The sequence below is a fragment of the Geospiza fortis genome, unplaced genomic scaffold, assembly GCF_000277835.1.
Source record: "Geospiza fortis unplaced genomic scaffold, GeoFor_1.0 scaffold55, whole genome shotgun sequence".
Taxonomy (NCBI): domain Eukaryota; kingdom Metazoa; phylum Chordata; class Aves; order Passeriformes; family Thraupidae; genus Geospiza; species Geospiza fortis.
Genome location: NW_005054308.1, coordinates 12,508,746 through 12,530,972, shown reverse-complemented (window position 1 = coordinate 12,530,972; position 22,227 = coordinate 12,508,746). Strand labels below are relative to the sequence as shown.

Genomic DNA, 22,227 nt, shown 5'->3' with positions numbered 1-22,227 from the left:
TGATTTAAAGATAAACTTTGATAAGCTACAGATTTTAGAGAAGAGAGCGAACTGAAAAGCTCAAGGACTTGAATTTCAAGATGTTTCACAACTTCCCATATTCAAGATTTTGAATTCGTGAAGGCTCTTTGATCTAAACAAGATCCAGTTTGTAGGGAGGCTATTCAGAAAGGACGGAGTAAAGAACTACTTGGATGATAACATACAGATCTGACAAATTACATGAAACTGGACAAACCCCAGAAAATATCAGCAAAGAAAAGCAGGTGTAAGAAGGATCAAAACAAAAAGTCAGACCTTTCAAAAGTCCACTTTGAGCCCAAAAATATTAAAAGAAACAGCAAAAGATTGAAATTAATTAAAGTATCATATAGAATAATCTCAATAACACCTCCAAAGTCAGTGGCTGTTCTACATCTCCTTGGTAACTTAATGTGAGGGCAGGAGCCAGCCACATATTTAAAAAATTTAGAGTTCATGTAATGCAGAGAAGTCAGAGACATTAGGTAATCTACCAACAGTTTTCGTAAGAATTAGAATGTGAAATATCTGGACTAGCAGCAAATAATATTCCTCTATCCTAGGGACTGAACATGGCTGAAGAAACTCTAAATAAAATGTATTTAAAAGAAACTATCAAGAGTGATAAGGTTTTCCAACCTAGGTCATTAATATTTCTCATGTATAGTGTGGTAAAGGCTTCGTCTAAAAGAAAAGACAAAGGTGATTTTGCTGAAAGAAGCATATCTGTCTGGAGACAAACTGCAAGTAACATTTCTCAAAGATAACTTGACCATACAAATTCACTATTTTCATTCATGACTCCAGCACAAAAGTGAAGAGTTTGTGAACTTTCCCAATTACTGTCAATACACAAAGACCACACCATTATATCCTCCAAGGCCATTTATTTCTGATTAATAACAAAACCAGTATGAAATTTAACAGTACAAAATACAACACTCTGTACTAACCATATAAAAAAACAAGTCAAAAGCAGGGAGTTTATTGATTGGAAAATTACTAGGAAAGGAATATTCTTGGTCTGCAAATCTATAATTTTGTTGACTGCTGAATGAACATTCCATTAAGTCACCCAACAGTTCACCATTTCTGCAATATGCACACAGCAATAAATACAGAAAACATTTTATATACAACTCTAAAATCAGCAATACTGCAATGAACTTTTACAGCTCTAACACCTGTACCAGATCTAGGTATACACAATCTAAAATGGAGCACTCAGCTTGTCAGAAGCTCTTTAACCTGACCTATTATGTCCTCAGAAATTTTAGTTGGTTAGTTTCCCCATCCACATTTGACAGAAGGTTTTCTCAAAGACCTTGAGCATTAAATAATGTGTTATCATGTGAGGCACGCATATAGCATTGCTATTCATAATAGATATAAATTTGCATTTGTATGTCAGATTTACTTGACTGATGTATTCCACCAAATCCAAATTTTCATATCGAAAGTCTCCGTCTGTTTTAGGAGAGCAGGTTCCCTTTAGTTTTACAATAAAAACTGAGGTTGAAAGGAGAGCAAAGGCAGACACACTACTTACTTTCTTAAAAATGGTACCTGAGGATTAATTTCACTGCGAAAAGTTAAAACAAACAAACAAACAGGCAGTTTCCCATGAAATTGAGCATTTTTTGACACATGAAAGTTACGCATACCAACACACTGCAGTACAGACAGTTCTCTTGGACAGTCCTGCCCTAATCTCCACCAATAAAGCATTTTCCAGGGTGTGCTACATATAAGGAGCAATGGCTTCTTTGGATGAGACTGATAGGTATTCAGATTTTTTCTTCATTTATTTTTTAGGAAAATAGGTGGAAAATTAAGAGTTGAAGATAACAAGACAGACTGCTCAGTCAAACTAGTCAGCCATAAATATTACTTACTAGATATTATCTCAAAGCCATCCCAGAAGTCACGCACTTTCACGTCTGAAATTATGGCACAGTTCCTGCAGTTCACCAAATCTACATCTTGATCTCCAAATTCCAGGCTGAAAGCTTCTGGTTTCCAAAGTTCTGACTTCAACTTCTTATGGACACCAGATACCAGCACGGGCTGAGAATACAAAGATGAATGCTTACTCCACCATAACCAATTATCTTACATATGCAGCCAAACTTTCTCAAGAGAGCCAAGACTCCTGGCTACCACCATATAAAAGACATCACAAATCTATTTTCATCATGTCTGGCTTTTGTGCATCAAGCAAATAACCAGAGTCAAAGCAAACTTCAGTTCCACGCCATGTGCAGTTGCCTTAGAAGTGGCGTTGGATTAGACTTGCCGAGGCAAGTGCATTAGGTCTCCATGGCAAGGTGTTGGCAGCAGGTATAAGCTCTGTCAGAGGAGGCTGGGAGCTGCCCCATGGTGGACACAGATGGTTCCACCGGGCTCAACAGACCCATCACCGGCAAAAGCTGAGCCCACAACTGATGCTGGTAGCATTCTCTGTAATAATGAGAAAGGGTAAAAAGTTCTCCACAGATGACACATGCGCGCGCGCGTGTGTGTGTGTGAGACAGAGACAGAGACAGAGAGAGAGAGAGAGAGAGAGATACGGGGGACACGCAACACACGGATGGCAGGCAGGAGGGAGGGAGAGAAACAGCTCTGCATGCACCAAGGTCAGTGATGGAGGCAGTGCTCGCAGCCCATTGAAGAGCATGGTGAGGCAGGCTGTCCCCTGCAACCTGTGGAGGACCACGGTGAAGCAGAGATCCACCTGCAGTCTACAGAGGATCCACTGCAGCAGAGGGATATTTACTGGAGGAAGTCCATGGAGAGCCCATGCTGGAGCAGGTTTTGGCAGAAGCCGTAGGGAGAATCCCACTTATAAGCAAACTTTCTGGCAAAAACTGCCCACTAGGGACCCACACTGGAGCAGCCCATGGAGACAACTCATGTTAGAGTCATTTGTGAAGGACACTATCCTGTGAGAGGAACTCCACACAGAGGAAGCAGCAGGAAAGTGTGAGGAGGAAAGGGCAGCAGACACTGTGTTGTGAACTGACCACGACCCCCATCATCCCCCCTGCAGGAAGGAGGTAGAATAGTCAGAGATGAGAGAGTAAAGTGGAGTCTTTAGGAAAAAGTTGAAGCGGGTGAGGAGAGGTAAGGTGTTTACTGATTTGTCTTTCTTCTCTCCCAGCCTACTCTCTTTTTAATTTGCAATAAATTCAGCTCCTTTATCACAAATTAAACCTCTTTTGCCCATGACAGCAATCCCTAAGGGATCTCCCTGGCTTTATCTTGACCCAAAAACTTCTTCACCTGATTTTCTTCCCGTGTTCTGTTGAGAAGGGGGAGTGAGAAAGCAGCTGGGTAGAGGGGTTTGGCAGCCAGACAGGGTCAATCCACCTGTGGCAGTAGAGTAGGTGGAGAATCCCACCACCTGACCTTTTTCTTAGGCACACATGCAACTACCACTAGAAACAGCATTTGTAGTAAAGCCTTCTCATGTGAAATTTTTGTATTTTAATATGAATTGTTTAACTATTTCACTTGTTATTTATGTATAATCACGGATCAACATTAACTCTGTAGGACAAAACCAAGTAGTGGAGAAAAGGCTGCTCACTTGCAAAAGGGGTTTTAAGATGCTTAGGCTAATGATGTACATGTATACCAAACAGATATTTCAGTAGCCTCTCCCCATAAAAGCATTTAAAATGCTTTAATTAATTAATTATTTAAATTAACCTCAAAGCATTTGCTAAACTGACAATTGGGAAAGTTATACCAGACAAACCTCCCAACACTGCCAAAACTTTTTAGTTCCTCTCACCCTGCCATCTCAAAAGAGAGTTGCCAAACTTGAGAGAAAATGAAGAGGGTATAAAGTGAACTTGCACATGAACTATTCCCACCTGAAAAGCTTTAGTTCAAATGGCAGTTCCCATGGCTATGCAAGTTTGAATTAATTCCAAGTTGTGCCCTATACATTAACAATGTATAGTGATAGTGGGTCTTGGTTTATTCACATGAAGAGCTCTGCACAACCCTGAGAAGCACACATGACCCCAGATGTAATATCAGTGTCCTAGGCAAAGATACCTACAGAGCTATATACAAGCAACTTCAAAGTTATGCTGCTTAAACACACTCCAGTAATCAACTGCTGCTTCTTTTGTATTGTCCAATAGCCTCTAAAAGGCCTCGTTTTGATTTTAGTCCCTAAGGGAGGACAACTACTGACTCAGAAATGAATGTAAAAATCCCAAGTCTGGGGATAATGGAAATGGCCTTGGTTTTCAAATACAACACAGCCATTAAGTTCTAGAAGGCAGCAATGAAACCTCAACTTCAGATGAGTGAGATTTAAGAAAACAAAAAGGGGTTGTTTACTTTACTCCTGTGGATTTCGGGGGAATGGGGAATGAAAAAAAGCAAAAAAACCCACAGAAACATTTAGACTACCCTCACACCAAAAAAGAGTATTTTCTTGTGTTGAGGCTGAACTTTCTGCACCCACTCCCACTTCTGTCAGTGGGCACTGACAAGAAGGGCCTGGCTCCCTCTTATGATTTCCTCCCCACACTCTCCTGAGCCTCCTTTTCTCTAGGCTGAACAGTCCTAACTTGCTCAGCCTCTCTTCAGCTAAGTGATGCTCTAGTCCCTTCATCATCTTTGTGACCCTTCACTGGGGGTCCCCCGCCCCGCCTTCAAAATTGGGGAGCCCAGAACTGAACACAGTAAGAGGAACCATCACTTCTTTTGACTTGCTGACAACCCTCTTTGTCATGAGGACACATTCTTGGCTCACAGTCACTCCCTTGCCCACTGGGACCCCAAGATTCTTCCAGGCAAAGCTACCTTCCAAATGGTTGCTTCTCAGCAGCTGCTGTAGGGTTTTATTCTTCCTTGATGTACAGGACATTACATTTTCCCTTGCTGAACATCACTAGATTCTTCTCGGTCCAATTCTCCAGCCTGTTCAGACCCTCTGAATAGCAGCAGAAACCATCTGCTGTATCTGTCATTCCTCCTAGTTTTGTATTGCCTGTAAACTTGCTAAGGCTGTATGAACCCTACCCCATCTAGGTCACTAATGACACGACAAGTACTACTCACTGCAGAAGTGACCCTCTATGATATACCACTAGTGATAGTGCTCTCACACATGGCATTTCAGTCAGTTTTAAGTCCATCACACTGTTCACTTACCAAGTCACTTTGATGACATTATGACAGCGTAAAAAGCCTTTATTAAAGTTAAGACAAAAAACATCCACTACTTTCCTTTCATGTACCAAGCCAGTCATATCATCACAGAAGGCTACAAGGCAGGTTAAGCATGATTCAACCAGTATTCCTGAGCTCCTTTTCTCTTCATGACCATATCCCCACGGGATTCTTCCAAGCAAGTATCTGAAAAGGCAAAAGCCTGCTCTCCCAAAGCCCAAATTTGTGATCATGATTTTTTGTTTTGCTCCCTCCTCTCAGAATCTTGCCCTGAATGCCACCATCTAATAGTCACTGCAGCCAAAGGTGCCCCATATCTCCACATCAACCACCAGTTCTTCCTTGTGTGAAAGCACAAGGTCCAGAACGAGCGCCCTTCCCTAGCTGTTTCCTTGATCAGCTGTCTCAGAACATTGACATCAATGCACTTCAGGACTCCTTCTGACCTGTTGTGTTGTTCCTCCAGCAGGTATCAGGGTGGTCCCATGAGGCCCAGGAAATGTGAACACAGGGTTTGCTCCAGTTTTCTGAGGCCTTATCACGTTTTTATGGTCAGCTGGTCTGTAGCAGATACTTGCCATAATGGTGTCCATAACTGCTGCTCAATAATCCTGGCCCCTAAGTTCTTGGATGGCTCATCATCAGTTCCTACACAATTTCAAGCATTCTAGGTTCTTCCTCACAAAAACAGCAATGCTCCCTGCTTACTTTCCTGGCTTGTCATTCCTGCATTGTCCTTCCTGAATAGCTTCTACCTATTCCTTCCCATACTACAGTTGCATGAGCTATCACACCACTTTGTCATACCAATGAGATCACAGCTGTGCAACTGCACATTAATTCCTCCTCTTTGTTCAATGTGCTGCATGCATTAGTGTACAGGTACTTCAGAAAGACATCTAGTCATGCTGATTTCCCAGAAACAGTGTGAGAGCTTTCTTCACAATGCTGTGATGCACACAGATCCTTACTTACATGCATATACTTGAGGTGGACATCTTTCATCCTTTGTTTCTTGAGTACGGGATTATCCCTGTTCACATCACCTCACACTGCTTTCTTGCCAAATCAATCAATTCCTTCCTTGATATCACTGGTCATACTCTCCATTCCTTGTTCCTGCTTATAGCTTTTCTCATAAGGTTTGCCTGTTGGCAAAGATCCCTGGGGCACTCTTTACAGCCCTCAATACATTCACAGCTACTTCCCCACCGAGTCAAGTGCTCAGTTTTGGGTTCTTTTGGTGTGAGGGTTGTCGGGATTTTTTACTTGTTTATTTAATTTTGTTTTTGTTTTTTTTTTTTTTTTTTTTGCTTAGATGGATCCTATCTCTTCCACACAACCCTCAATCCTCAAAGAAGTTCCCATGATCACAAAACCCTCTTGGTTAAAACTGGCTGTGCAAACCATGGTTGACATGCAGGATCTGTCCACTCCCCTACCCTTCACTGGCAGGAGTAAGAAAACCATGAGGGCTCCACGGCCTTGATTAACACTTCCAGAGCCATACAGCCACTTTTGATACTGTCCCGGTCTCCCCAGTAGAACTCTGAGTGCCAATATGGAAAAGAGGCAGAGGGCACGTGTTTGAGGGACAGATAAGCTTTGGTAGTCTTCCCACTATGTCCCAAATGTGACACCCTGACAAGCAGCAAACCTCCCTAAGATAACAAACCAAATACAGCAAACTCAAATCTGAATATACTCCCTCATCCCAGCAAAAATAGTAACATTAGGGCAATTAAAAAGTTTAAGCATATTCTACAACAAACACTAGGAATCACCTATGAGTAAAATAACTTTTCACAGTACCTTTCACAGGATGTGTAGAAAGCGTTGCCTGGCAGACTTTAAGCTGATAGCTAAACCAGCTGTCTTCAGTGTGGAAAAATAATGACATTTTGATCCCTGCTGTATTCACTTGACCATTTGTAAACAGCAATTAAAAGAAACCCCAAAACAACCAAACTGCTTAACTTAGTAGAACACTTCTGGCTATTAAGCAGCAAATTTGCAGTGGAAAAAAAAAAAATTCTCTCTAGTGAATAACACAGATAGGGCTCCTAGATAAAATGACAGTGGACTTGCCTGGTAGACATCTCCTGCCAAATCTGCTCTCAAACTACAGGGAGATAAAAATAACAAAAAAACCCAAAAAAACCCAAAACAAAACAAAAAGCCCCAGTACCGTACCGTATTTTCAGTGTCTCAAAAAAGAGAAATCCTAACATGGAAAGTCAGAAAAAGTCAGAAAATACCAGGTTGCTATAGGATGAGGATACTAACAGTATACCCAGATGAGTAAAAACCATTTTCAGGAGAAAAAAATGCTCTTTAAAAACAACTTCAAGAATTACTCTTACGGTCTCAGTGAATTCTGGGTTAAGACAAAGTTTAACTAGTTTCTGACAATTTCTAAGATGAAGGACTCAAAAAATGTTGCTCTTTTTGAGTGACACTGAAAGAGTGCCATTATTATCTAAGCGTTAAGGGAAAAGAATTTTCTTTTTTAACAATTTGGGATGCCATCATACCCAACATCTTCATATGGCACAGACCTAGTGTACAGTGTGCATTTATTGTGCTGGGGAGGGTAGCTAAGGGTTTTTTTCCAAATAACCTTTCCCAAAACACAAAACAGGAAGGGGATTTGGGGGATAGTGGTAGAATTAATGTTCTTTCACTTCACTTTTAAAAGTACAGCTGGGATTTACAGGAGGATGTAAGCCAAGGAAGTACAGCGACAGAGAACAGTTTCTTCAGAGAGTCTCTGCTTGAAGAAATTCTTTTTAAAATACCCTTGTTGAGACAGTAACACCTGCCTGGGTCACATGGTCTCTCTTATGCAGGAACAAGGGAGGTTGTTCAATTCCTTTTCTCATTTCAACGGGAAACTCCAATGACTGCAACACCACCTTGAGGATTGCTGAATGAGCAAAGGACTTGCCCAGTCTGTTCCTATTCAAGGGGTCCTCTGAATGATAAAATGGTCTGGAAGCATCAATAGCATACCTTGGGGGCAGGCTAAAATAGCAGGTCACAAAGTACCTGCTATTTTACAGGTCCACGAGCATGGCAATTGTAGCCAGAGCCTCAGGGTGTACACCAACTTGGATGGCACTGCACACTGCAAGCTACACATCGGACACAAGATTCATAATCACATCTCTAGACTCCCTAAGCAGTCTCTCAAGACTCATTGCCAGTCAAGAACCCCATGGTCACAAGCAGCATGTTGCACATGGTGATTAACCAGTCTCATTGGCAAAGAAACTGACAAGCACATTTTTTGTAGGCATTCCCATGATGTTTAGGATCCTCCTAGGAGAGGCAGTAGTATTTCCTGACAGAAAGTGTTGAGAAAATTATCAAAGTATGCTAACCAGAAACTAAGAAGCTCTTAGCAAAGAAAAGCAGATGATGGACACCACAGCACTGCAAAAGAATGATCTGAAATCTCTCATAAATCAGAAAAATATAACAGGATGAAAAATAAAATAAATTTAAAAAAAGAGATTCCTATGTACCCCAAAAAAGTCAGGACAGGAAGGCAACTGCACTTAGTGGGAAGCTGGCAGTGAAGTTTCTAGTCAGACAAGCGAGGGTGTGCTGCACAGTACCTTCCTCCCAACTATTAGGAGCTGGCCAGAGGAATCATGAACAGAAATGAGGCCTGTGGCACAACAGCCATCTTTGCAGTTCTCACAGCTATATGCTAGCTGTGCTTGTGCCCAGGCAACCCAGAGAATGTGCAGTTCCATGGGACTACATTTAAATGAAAAGTACTCTGCTTCTGTCAGGAGTAGACTCTGAGTGCCAAAAGAGGTATATGCAGCCTGTTCTCCACCACACCTCAGCGTCTTGTGAAAAACCACAAATAAGCATGGAATATGACTGCCAAGCGCATTAGCACTGTAACATAAACTATCCGACAACAAGCACTTCTCCAGAAAAGATGATGATGGACCTAACGGTCTAGCACTAATGGTCTCAATTCTGAGTAGTTAGTGAAGGTAACTGTGTCAGAGGCAGCTGCAGAACCAAGTGCCAAGAATACAGTTTGAACAGCAATGGCCATTATCCTCCTTTAGAGCTGTGGGTATGCTTCTCTGCAGCAGCAACTACTCATCCATTTTTTAAGATTCAGGTTGTCAGACCAGGCTGATCTTACTGTCCCTCTGGAGAAGTCTAAGCTGCAGCACTACAGACTGACATCTGAAAAAGTGGCTGCGCTGAGAGCAGGTCTAAGGTATAGTCTGTTGTCTGAAGGCCTAACTGCTTGATGGCACCTCAGACAATCCACGAGAGTGCTCCATGCATGAGTTGCTGAGTCCACAATAATACTTGGGTTCCCACTGGCTGTAGGGCTCAGGGTGAGACACTCTACCAAGTACATCCAAAATTCAGTAGATTATTGCATGCAGCCTTTTCACTCTTGTACACACTGTAGCTGGAAGGAAACGCATCTTTCCCTGAGGCTATAAAGCATCAAGTGTGGGGTAGATGCTAAGGTGCACTCAGAATATCAGAGTGGATTCTCTACTGGGCTGTAGCAGAGCAGAGGACTTTCAGCCCAAAGCACACCACAACTAAAAGGGCTGTCACAGCAAACACTCATGATGGTAAGCTGAGAAAAGCTCAACATGCAAGAGGACATGGACCCAAATAAATATAGCATAAAGTGAACAGGGCTGCTGTGTCCCCTCTTTATAAAGATACAGTTAAAATACTCATTCACCATACTCATTCAGGAGCCAAAGTTTGAATAGACTGTTTTTACCAATGTACAGACTGCAATTTCAGGACACCAATAAGCAGGAAGGGTTGGATACTTATCACCCACCTGGCCTTGTTTCCAGCATTCCCTGAAGATCTTCCAGTTGTTTTTATTGCTGGGATCATGAAGGCAAAGAAGTCTACCATCACACAGCCAAGAGTGGGAAGTGTGTGGATCCAGCACATTCAATCCCATTACCATTTCCTTCACCTCTTTCTGTGTGTCAGCTAAATTACTAGCTCGTTTTGCAGCATCAGACGTCTTCTTATTTTCCACCACAGAAGCAATGATATGGTCCAAGAAGTTTGGCAGGCTGGCTTTACCTTTGACCCCCTAGAAGACGTAAATCCAGAAGTAAGTTTAGTCTTGCAACAGTATAAGTATTAAGGTATATCTGCTCTCCTTCAGACTTTAGCACAGACACCTTGCTACCAGGAAAACATGCATCAGAAACAAACTGGCTCAGAGACAGACATGTATCCAACAAAACAGAACAGAAATGGCTATGGCTCTGTTTTACAATGGTAGAGGTTAAAATAACCAGTTAAAGGCTACCTATAAAAATATTATGCAGACATAAAATAGAAAACTTTAATGATCTAAATTCAGCTACCTTGATTGTAAAAATAGTTCATAGTTTTCCCAACTTCATTAATATCTCAACTCCATTTCCCCATTTTCCTCATCCCATTACTAAGGAAGTGAATTCAACCTTGGGACACATAAGCTGTTCACATATGCGAACACTAAGTAAACACGGACAGAGAAAGGAGAAAGTGCTTCCTGTATGTTAGTGGAACCACCAGTAGAGAGACTCTCTGGTTCTGGTAGCCATGCTCCTCAAGGGACATTTAAAACTCAAGGGGTGTTTAAAATTCATTATCAACACAATATTAAAATTTCGCTTTAACTTAAAAAAATAAAAACCCTGCCTATAGGCCTTGCTTATAGCAAAATACTTAAGACACTAAGTAAATTTCATATATTCAACAGAAGATAAACACTTATTGGACCTTGTTTCACACATTTGTGGGAGGAGGCAGAGCAGTGAAAGATCTCTGGTAGAAAAAACCTTCTCATGCAAGTGAAAAACAAAACAAACATAGCAAACCAATCAACACCACTCTCTCCTCCCTCCCAAAAAGTCCCATTATCTTAAAAACTAAAGTTCAATAGATGAATTCACCATATATAGAGCGATCAATCTAAAACATAACATTATTCATTACTGAATATATTAATTCAGTAAAAAATACTTATGGAATTGTAGAAGAGTCTCAGTCCAACAGAAGTTCTAGAGATCATCTGGTGTAAATTTCTGTTGAAATTAGGTTCTGTTCCCCTGGGCTGGGTCATGCCAACTTTAACTTCACAGGAAAGGAGATTAATTCACTTCTTAGGGCAGCCTATTCCACTCTTTGAGTGTAAAGGGAGAATTTTTCCTTAGACCCACATAGAATTTCTCCTAAAAGAAACTTGTATTGCCCCTTGCCCTGTTAACCATGCATCTTTATGAAATGAGTACCTCCATATTCCCTACAAGCATCTTTTAGAAATTGTAAGATTGATCAGATCCCCAAAGCATTCTCTTCTCTAGGATGAAGAGAACCATTTTCTAGAACCTTTCTGAATGCGTCAAGCTCTCCAATGCTTTAATCATTCTTTATGGCCCTTCACTGGATCCCACGCAATTTTTCACTGTCATTCTTCACCCGGGGAAACCAAAACTGGAAAGTGTTCCAGGTGTAACCTGACAGGAGCTGAATGAAATAATCACATTCCTTGATGTGCTTCAGCTGTATGCTTCCTGATACAGCCCAGGACTGTTTACCTTTGCAGCTGCAGGTGTGCAGTGCTGGCCCAGGTGCAGCTTGTTGTCCTCCAGGACCCTGGGCTCCTTTAACAGGCACTACCTCACTGCTAGTCTGATTCCACTCTCTAGTGCTGCCTGGAATTATGTTAGTTTTCTACAGCCCATCTTACCCAAATAAGACTAGATCGTAACATCATCCACTTTGGATGGTCTTAAAAATGTACCATTACTCTGACTCGCTAGAGGCTATAAGATAGATAATATGCAGCTTAATTATTAAAGATAATGCTTATTATTTTTCACAACAGACTATCAATGCTCCAGAAAGATCAAGATGATTCTCTCCATGAGCAGCAGTCTTGCTTCTCTCAATTTGAGTAACACACATGTTTCTCAGGTTTGCTTTGTTCATTCTATATGAAGCATCCAGACATTCAGGTCAGGAGATGGACCAGAGGTCTCCATAAGTTCTTAAAATCTAAATTACTCAGTGAAGATCAGAAGCCAGGAAAGTGAAAAAACACATTACACAATACATCTGATTAGATGTGGTGAGACAATGCATAGAGTTGCCAGGACAGGGATACAAGTTCAGACAGGCTATCTCAAGCCTTGAAGGAATAAGTTGCTTTAAAACAAGTGACCACAATTTCTTTGCCTGTACTCAGTGATGAGAGGCAGAAGTATTCTTGGATTCACTTTGCTGTAGCAGCATCATATTTTCACGTACAGTTCCCTCTCCCAAAACCAACCAAGATGAACTATTATCGAGGTGCTGGCCAGCCGGCCTGCCTGTCAGAGAGTTAAAAAAAAAATCCACTATGAGACAAGCCATTTCATCTTCCTTCTTACTCTATCTGCCTAAGCTTTTGGAGAAAGTATGCACCAAAAAGAGCTAAGTGTTGATAAATCCCACAGAATTTATCCTTCTCCTCAAACGAAATGCTTCTAACCACTCCAAATAGCATTGGTATGTTCAGGGTTTTTTTCAAAGTTATTTCTTCCAAAATAGATTAAAGTATCCTCATTCCAGAAAAGGCATTCAGAAATAGCAACTACACCTTAAACTCACAGAATCACAGAACCATAGAATATGCTAAGTTGGAAGCGACCCATCACAATCATAGAGTCCAACTCCTGGCCCTCCATAGGACACGCTAAGAATCCCACCCTGGGCCTGAGCATGTTGTCCAAATGTGGCTATTCAGCTGTCTGCTGGACATTTTGTCCAGAAGGATATTTAGAGAGACATCATCAAAAATTTACTTCCAGAAAGATGACATCTACTGGCTTTCCCTGATGAATGAGGTGGTGCCATCATAGAAGGAAATCACATTCAACAAGTAGGACTTTCCGCCCACACTGCTGGCAGTGACCAATGACGGCATTGCATTCCAGATGTTTTCAAATACTTCCCAGAATAATATTTTCCATTATTTTACTGGACACTTAAGTGAGACTGACACGCCTGTGGTTTCCGTGGTACTGCTTTTTGCCCGTTTAGGAAATCAGGACAACATTTGCCAGCTTCCAGTCAGCTGGGACCACTCCAGACTCCCAAGACCACAAGAAACTCATTGAGAGAGGCTTTGTGATGACATCAGCAGCTCTCTGAAGATTCTTGGATTAATCCCATCAGGCCCCATAGATTTGTAGTGATGCAGGTGGAGCAGCAGATCCTGGCCAAGTATATTCTAGCTCAAATGCCTTTCAAGTATACATAAGTTTAAGGAACTGGTTTACTCTGAAGTTTTTGTCTTTTTTTCTGTGGTATGCTCTTACAATATTTTTAAAGATGTGAAATTTAATGTGAACTTTGCAGGGATTCTGATTATCAAGTTATAGGCTGTATTTAAACAAAAACAAGTTATAGACTGTATTTAACCCACTTTCTTGGTCTCTTGAAGAGAATAGCCTCCTCTCAGCAGTAGTACACTAAAACTAAAAATTAGCATGAAAATTCTCTACAAATTTGTGGGGTGGTGAGTTTTGGTGAGGCATTACATTTGTTTCAACATTCAAGAGTAGAATACTATAAAAGCATTTAGATGAAAATCCTTCCCTAGAACAGATATCATTGAAGGAATACAAAATTATTTACCGTAGAAGCTGCAGAAAAGACTGGAGGAAAGGGGATTCCTGTGTCTGATGGGACCTGAGGAAGCTTTCCTGGCCCTGTGTGTAGCAGATCTCTGAGGCTGGAGCCTTCAGCTTTGTTGCTAGATGTCACTGGGCCCAACAAGAGGCTATTAAACAGCTTTGGGGTTAGCGGGGAAACCTTTGTACTGGAGTTGAAGGAATCTAATCCAAAGGGTGAATGGGATTCTTTATTAAGCACTGATCTCAGTGATCCTGATTCTGCAAGATAAATATAAACATTACAGGGAGGGGAGAGAAAAAAATCCCCAAGAGGCAAAGTTAAAACGATCACAAAGTTTTCTGAAATTATTTCCTCTTGCATTAAATAGGATATTAACAGAATCTTGTGGTAGCAATAAATTACCACTGTAACAGTGAATGAGGCACCTCAACGAGCATCAAAGATACTTCACATAGATTTTGCCCTTCATATGCTGCTATGGTTTTGAACAGCACAATAGATCTGATCAAAGATCTGACACATGTAAACACAACTTTTTAATGGATTCAGTGAAAAAAACATTTCTCTGACTTTCTGAATTAATGTTTTGATTTTAAATATTTCAGATTTTAATGGTAGACAAAATATTACAGTGACCTGCAAAACTTGCAAGTGATTCATCAACATTTAACATCAATATGTAAAGTAGTCCCTTCTAGACATATGGACAGGAATAAATCCTGCGTTAGTCACATTACCTCTGACTTCTAGGAAGTGTATACATTCCAACTACTGAGTATTAGAGATGCTCTAAGCTTTCATCTAACTCTCCAACTGGACTCTAGTCTCAGTTCCTTGGAAGTACATTCTTCACATAGCACACAAAAGAGCTGTATTTACTTCAACAGTTATAAAGTGACAAAGCCGCATCTGAAATAAATTACTATCATTTTACATCAGGATATCAGCTTCTGAGAAAATAAATACACAACCTGGCACAGAAATAAACTGTGAGACAGTACTGTCTGCAGTTGTATCATCTTTCCAGTTTTGCACTTTTCTAAGCCTGTAGAACAAAACTGGTTCTAAGACGCAAAGGAAGAAAACTTACCTTTTTCTTTTCTGTTTAGGGCTAGACACTCTCACAAAGTATAGCAATCAAACAGTATGTTATCATTTATCTTTTAATTGCAACCCCAGAGGGCATTTCTTCTGCTCACCTTTTGTTTCCTCTTTTGCTTTTTGCGTTGCTAAATCTGCAAGCCAGTGTAAAGCTGACGATGGAGCTGTTTCTGGACAAAGTGGTCTGTTAGTCTTTACTTCCCCAGTGTTATTGGTTGGTAATGTCTCTGCTTTTGCAGTTTCTTCTATCCTACTGTCAGTTGCTTCAGATTTTGGTACAGTGTCCATTTCTACTTGCCCCACTCCTGCTGTCCCTGCTCCAGTGGAAAAGGCATTCTCATTTCCAGAGACTGATGCACTAGGATTTACAGTTGGAAGCTAAAACAAAAAATATAAAAAAACTGCTAAATGTTGAATAAAGGGAAGAGTTCAACTTGGAGACATTTTCAATATCCAATGCATCTGATTTTGTCAGTTGTTTTTCTTTTTCCATTTGCTATAAGCTCACAGTAAAATTCATTTATGCTTAGCAGAATACAGGAGCTTCTTTATCTGCGTGTATTCACCTTTGCACTGTGATGTGAATTCTTACCATGTCATCTTTTAGACATCTTTTAACATAAGCCCAATCTTTTTGATTTCCTTCCTTTTCTTTCTGTTTTTTTTTAATTACAGGAGGATTTTTTGTGCTGATAGTTACAAAACTGCTCTACATTCCTTCAGGAAGCACAACAAAATAAAAACACATGTTGCAAGCTACTCATAGTGGTTTGTTTTAAAATACAGCATCAATATTAATGACTTCCTCCCCAATTTCTACATAAGAGTATTACCCCAAATAATATCTTGCTTGGTAGATAACAGATGCAATTCGTGTCCCTAAAAAGCGACCCAGAAGACTTTTGCTACCCTCAGAGTACATATGGAGAAAGCAAAATTCCTGTTTCACAACAGATTAGCTTAACGGATCTAACAACCTAATAGATCTTTAAAATGTAAATGTCGAACAAGGTAATTTCAGCTTCAAATTACATACCTGTGATATTCCATTAGTGACAGCTGGTCTCAACACTGATTTGTTCTGTCTGTTAATACATGGACAATTGGCCTTAATACCCCATTTGCCTCGTGCTGCATGAACCATGTCTCCAATATTGTAAAGTGCTGTAAATGAAGTTAGATCTTGAATATCACATGCAAAGAAATCTAAAAAAAGGCCAAAACTATATCTTCAAAGAAGTGGGTTTTTTTTAGTATTACCGCAAAGTATCTTTAAGGTCACATGCTATATAACAAGACATTGTCCCTGATCAGTAGAGTGTGGCGAACAGCGCTAACACTGCCTTCACAATGTCACTGAGAGGCTGTCGAACCTGGCAAATCCTACGGATAATCATCTGCTTCTACTATTCCATGTAGGGTCCAATGATACTGCAATGAGGTGACTTTACACCACCACAAGAAGCTATATAACCCTTGAAGCAATGCTGAAAGGATCTGGAACACAGGTATTCACCTCTGTCCTCCTGGTACACAGACAGATGTAATGAATTGACCAAATGAATACCTGGCGGCGTGGCCAGTGCCATATTCAACAGTTTTGCCTTCTGTGACCACAAATCTACTTCTGAGAAGTCAGGTCTCTTGGGAGCAGATGGGATTCACCTGCCCAAGCAGAGCAAGAAAGCCTCTGCCAACAAGTTGACCAGACTTTTATGGAGAACTTTAAAACTAGATTTAGTGGGGAAAGGGGATGCAGATTTGAGCAACAGGTAAAAGCCAGGGGTTACCAACATATTAGGAAGCAAAAGGGAAACACCTGTGAAATAACTCAAAGGAATTTGGGTATGTTCCTATCAAGAGGGTTATGGCTGATAGCCCAGCTGGAGGGCCTCTTCATACTAATGCATGCAGATCAGGTGATGAGCAGGAGGAGACAGAAGTCATTGTGCAACTAGAAAGCGACAATCTAATCTTTATCACTAAAGCGTGATACAATTAATTGTGGAACTGGTGAACTGTGGGGAGGTGCTCTCCGTGTAGAATAACATACTGACCACAGAGAACTATCCTTGAAAAACAGTGATGAACACATCAAGAATTTATGGGCAAAAATGAGGGACGAAGCCAACAAAGAAAACCTCACTGCTGGGGTTTACTCAAGTCCACTCAGCCAAAGGGAGCCTGTTGAAAAAGTGTTCTTATTTCAACTAAAGGAAGCATCATGCTCACATAATGATTAGGGAAATTCAATCACCTTGATGTCCGCTGGAAAAGCAACATAGCAAGCTGCAAGCAATCAAGGATAATTCTGGAGTGTTTTGAGGGTAACTTAATCCATGACATAGAGACCAACCACAAAAGAAGCGTTACTGGACCCGTCTTATACCAACATGAAAGAACTAATCAGACATGTCAAGACTGGTGGCACCCTGGGCTGCAGTGATCAGGTCCTGGTGGAATTCACAACCTTGAGGAGTGTAGGCCAGATCAAGAGTAGACTCAGAAGACTGAATTTCAGGAGAGCAGACTTTCACCTGCTTAAGGAATTAGTGTATGGGATGCTCTGGAAAACTGCCCTCAGGGACAAAGGAACAGAACAGAGTTCACAGTTCTTTAAAAACATTTTTCTTGGAGTGCAAGCGCTGCCAATTCCCCCATGTAAAAAATAAAATAAGGAAGGCAAGGGAAGAACATGGGTCAAGGAGGACGTCCTGATCAAACTAAAATCTAAGAATGAAATGCAGAGGCAGTAGAACCAGGACACATAATCCTGGATGCTGCCTGGATGTGCAGAGATGGCATCAGGAAACCTAACACACACAAAGACGAAAATGGGTTTGACAAGGGATGAAGAGAATAATAAGGGTTTCAACAGTTATCCTAGCCAGAAAAAGAAGATTAAAGAAAATGTATACAACACACACTATCTACACTAAATAAGATCTCCAAGCAAGTGACAGCTGACATACTCAACATTTTTATTTCCCATCAGTTTTCAGTTTTAGTCCCTTTTCTCACCTCTCTTGAGACCCTGAACCTCAAAGGAGAAACTGGGGGAATAAAGTTCCTCCTCTCATTGGAGAACCATACAGAATCTCAAGCAGGGAGAGGACCATGAGGATCACTAAGAACAACTCCCTGCTCCTCACAGGAGCACCTAACACTAAACCATACAACTAAGAGCATCAGCCAGACACTCCTTGAACCTGACAGGCTTAGTGCCCTGACCACTTCCCTGTAAAGTCTGTTTCAGTGCCCAACCACATACTCAGTGAAGCAGAGTCTGAACCTCCCCTGATGCAGCTTCATTCCATTTCCTTGTGTCCTACTGCTGATCACCAGAGAGAGCAGATCAGCACCTCCCCATCTGCTGACCCCTTTGAGGAAGCTGTAGACTGTGATGGGGTCACCCCTCGGCCTTCTCTTCTCCAAGCTAAACAGGTGACCTCAGTTGCTCCTCCTAAGCCTTGTTCCTTGACACCTTTCCCCATCTTGGTCACCCTGCTCTGGACACACTCTCACAGCTTGGTATCCTTCTTGTACTGAGATGCCCAAAACTGCAGACAGTATTTGAGGTGGGGCTGCACCTGAGGAACTGGAACATATAAAAGTCCATGAAACCTGGTAAGATGCATCCCAGGGTCCTGAGGGATTGGGCTGATGTAGTTGCCAAGTCACTCTCCATCACACTTGGAAAGTCCTGGCAGTCCGATGAAGTCCCTAGGGACTGGGAACAGGGAAACATTATGCCCATTTTTCAAATGGTCCAAAATGAGGACCCTGAGAATTATTGACCTGTCAGCCTCACCACAGTAACCAGGTGAGGTCATGTAGCAGATTCTCCTAGAAGACATGTCAAAACATACAGAAGTCAGAGGAGATTAGAGACAGCCAGCACAGCTTCACCAAGGGCAAATCACACTTGACTAATCTAGTGGCTTTCTTCAATGGAGTGATTGCATCATTAAACAACGAAAGACAAATAGCTGCAATCTACCGATACTTCTGCAAGGCCTTCAATATAGTACCTCACAACATTCTTGTCACTAAATTGGAGAGATACATTTTAATGAATGGACTATTCTGTGGGTAAGGAAGTGGCTGGATGATCACATCCAAAGGTTATCATAAATGTCTCCATGCCCAAATGGAGAACAGTAACAGGAGGTGCCCCTCAAAGGTCCTTACTGGGACCATTACTACTTTGCGTCTTCACCAACAACATCGACAGTGAGATTGAACATGGCCTCAACAAACTTGTGGATGACACCAAGCTAAGGTGCGCAACTGATTCCACCACGTCCTTGACAAGCCTAAGGAGTGGACCCACCCAAGCCTCATTAAGCGCAACAACTCCAAGTGCCAGGTCTCACATCTGGTTTGGGGCAACCCTCAATATCAGTACAGAGCGGGGGAGTGAAATGGATTGAGAGTAGCCCTGCAGCAAAGGACTTGGACACATGGCTAGATGGAAAACTAGACATGACTCGGAAAAATGCACTTGCAGCCAAGAAAGCCATCCTCCAGCCTGGGCTACATAAAAAGAAGCATGGCCAGCAGGCTGGGAGGCCATTCTTCCCCTCTACCCCAGCCCACCTCCCCACCCGGAGTTCAGCGTTCCAACTTTGGGGTGCCCAGTACGTGACAGACATGGGCCTCTTCAAGCAGGTTCAGATGAGGCCATGAAAATTACAAGAGGGCTAGAACTCCTCTCCTATGAAGAAAGGCCAAGACAGTTGATGTGGTTTGGCCTGGAGAAGAGAACGCTCTGTGGAGACTTTGTCATGCCTTTTCAACACATCAGGGGGGATGATAAGCACTGAGACTTTTTTTTCAGGGTCTCTAGGGACAGGATATGGAACAACATTTTTAAATCGAAAGAGGGTATGTTTAGATTGACTATTAGGAAAAAATTATTCCCTGTGAAGGTGGTGATGCACTGGCATAGATTGTCCAGAGAAGCTGTGCTTGCCCTATGCCTTCAAGTGTTCAAGGCCAGGTTGAATGGTGTTTGCAGCAACCTGGTCTAGTGCAAGGTAGTCCCTGCCTGTGGCATGGGGGTGGAAGCTAAATGATTTTTTTAAGGTCCCTTCAAACCCAAACCATGTTATGATTCTGTGATTTTTAGGACCAGTTATGTAAATAATCAGCATGGACCATTTAGTTTCCCTCCCCGTCCCCAGAGAAGAAGAAAAAAAAACCAAACCATCCCCAAAAAACTCTTTCTTGCTATTTAAACAAATTTACTTAAAATACGACTAAAAAACAGCTGACCACAACAAGTCACAGCTAATACTAGAAGGATGCACACTTCAAATCCACAGCTTGATCTTACTTGTGTTACCTTCCCTTCAACCCTTCTGCTGTAGCAAGTGGAATTTTCCTCTAAATCCATGCTAGAAGAGGTATCAGCTACAACATCACCTATCCTTATGTTTTTTCCATTTCCCTGCTCAGAATTAGTACAAAATTTGCTATTTTTCCTTTCGTGTTTCAAGCATTACCTGTACCAGGGATGATCTGTGTTGGCATGAGATTCTCTGGTTCATGAGACTGACCCTTTGCACACTTCAGCCATGAGAAAACTTCTTCATCACCAATCTCCTCTGTATCTGGAATAAAGAAAAAAAAAGATTTTTGTACTAAAGCTTTACAATGCAGGATATTTGTGCACTACTATTGTTTATTTAGATTATTTGCAGTGCAGGAAATTAACGTGATGATCTCAGAAATATACTATAAATACAGACCATTAGGACTGGATATACAGCAACTTCTGCCTCCTCAAATTATACAGCTACCACAGTAATTTCCCCTCAGTCATCTATAGCAGCTTGTTTTCAACCACCTAAAAATCTTGGCTTCTAACCTCAATTTTTAAAATATGATACTCTTGTTCTCATTATACTTTTCTAAGTTATCATAATAAATACACAGTAGTATTCACACTTATTAACATCCAGTATTTTATACATCTGCTGTATATAATAATGTAATTGTCACTAATTAATCTCACTGGGATTACCATTTGTTTGCATCCATGCTACCAAAGTGGTCTCGGTACAGTAGAGTGCACCTAAAAACCTAGCCAGGTATGTACTTTCTCATGCCTCTGCTTCTTAAAATTGAACTTACTGAACTTCTTCCTGAATTAGAAGTCCTGGTGTGTCACTGAATAAAAAACAAACAAACAAACAAACAAACAACAACAAAAAAAACCCAAAAAAAAACCCCAAACCTTCCCATCTAACTCCATATCAAAGACATTTCTCTGCAGTGTCTGCTTACTAGCTCCCCATACAACAGTTCTGAACTGTTAAGATAGTACATAATTTTTCTTTTATACGAACTGTACAGCCTGAGACAGTCAACTGTCTCAGTAGACACTCTATGCTTGTGCCTGCTGATGCTGTGATTTTAATAATCCCATCCTATGCAAATAGATGAAACACAGGTACATAAAGAAATGAAGAATGTAACAGCAGCATGTAAGACAAGTTCCAAACATGCAGCTTTCCAAGCTGATACTCGGTAACTCTCCCACAAAACCTTCTACAACTTTCCAGAAACTATTCCCTGACTATACTCAGCTCAAAGATGACAGTGAGAGAAAAATGCCCAGTACTCACCACTACGTGGACGATTCTTCCTCAGCCGGTAACAGTCCAGACAGACGCCAAAACCACATTTCCGACAAACCCAATGAATATTGAAGAGTGTTGTCTCACATACATCACACATCTCCCTCACACCACGTACTGCTCGCTTCCATGCCACCTTCTCTATAGAAAGAAGGCATACTACGAATTATTGCTTTGACATTTTGCATTTCTCCCACCTAATCTGAGAGTATCACAGCAACATTGATAAATTCATAGCAACATGACCTGAAGGCAGAGTACAGAAACACATGCTTTTTACATTCATAGCCCCATTCTTTGAGTTGCTAGTCCAGTGACATTATTAAAATTCCCATTTCTAAAAATGGGTAAGGTCAGGTATCAAAATGCACACTACAAGGAAATGCAGCACCTTACAGTGTTCTGCAATAACTGAATTTAATGGAGCACTAATGGAACTTACAGCAAAAATCACAAATCTTCTGCTAGTTTTATGAACAAGTGATATCAATACATAAAACCATAAAGAATGTGTATTTAGTTTTAGTAATCAGATTTCTGTCAACTATTTAGATTCAAAACCAACATATTTGCCAAG

At 41.2% G+C, this 22,227-nt stretch overlaps 1 protein-coding gene across 1 annotated transcript in view; it reads right to left on the bottom strand.

The window, feature by feature from the left end:
• The window catches only part of KDM3B (lysine demethylase 3B), a 50,502-nt gene that overhangs the window by 7,910 nt on the left and 20,365 nt on the right, over nucleotides 1-22,227 (bottom strand). Inside the window, exons 12-18 of the mRNA XM_031055237.1 lie at nucleotides 21,639-21,791; nucleotides 20,514-20,621; nucleotides 16,043-16,170; nucleotides 15,105-15,384; nucleotides 13,906-14,162; nucleotides 10,058-10,324; nucleotides 1,917-2,088 (exon numbers count right to left, since the gene is read on the bottom strand). Coding sequence (XP_030911097.1) covers nucleotides 1,917-2,088; nucleotides 10,058-10,324; nucleotides 13,906-14,162; nucleotides 15,105-15,384; nucleotides 16,043-16,170; nucleotides 20,514-20,621; nucleotides 21,639-21,791 — 1,365 coding nt within the window. The remainder of the gene's footprint in view (nucleotides 1-1,916; nucleotides 2,089-10,057; nucleotides 10,325-13,905; nucleotides 14,163-15,104; nucleotides 15,385-16,042; nucleotides 16,171-20,513; nucleotides 20,622-21,638; nucleotides 21,792-22,227) is intronic.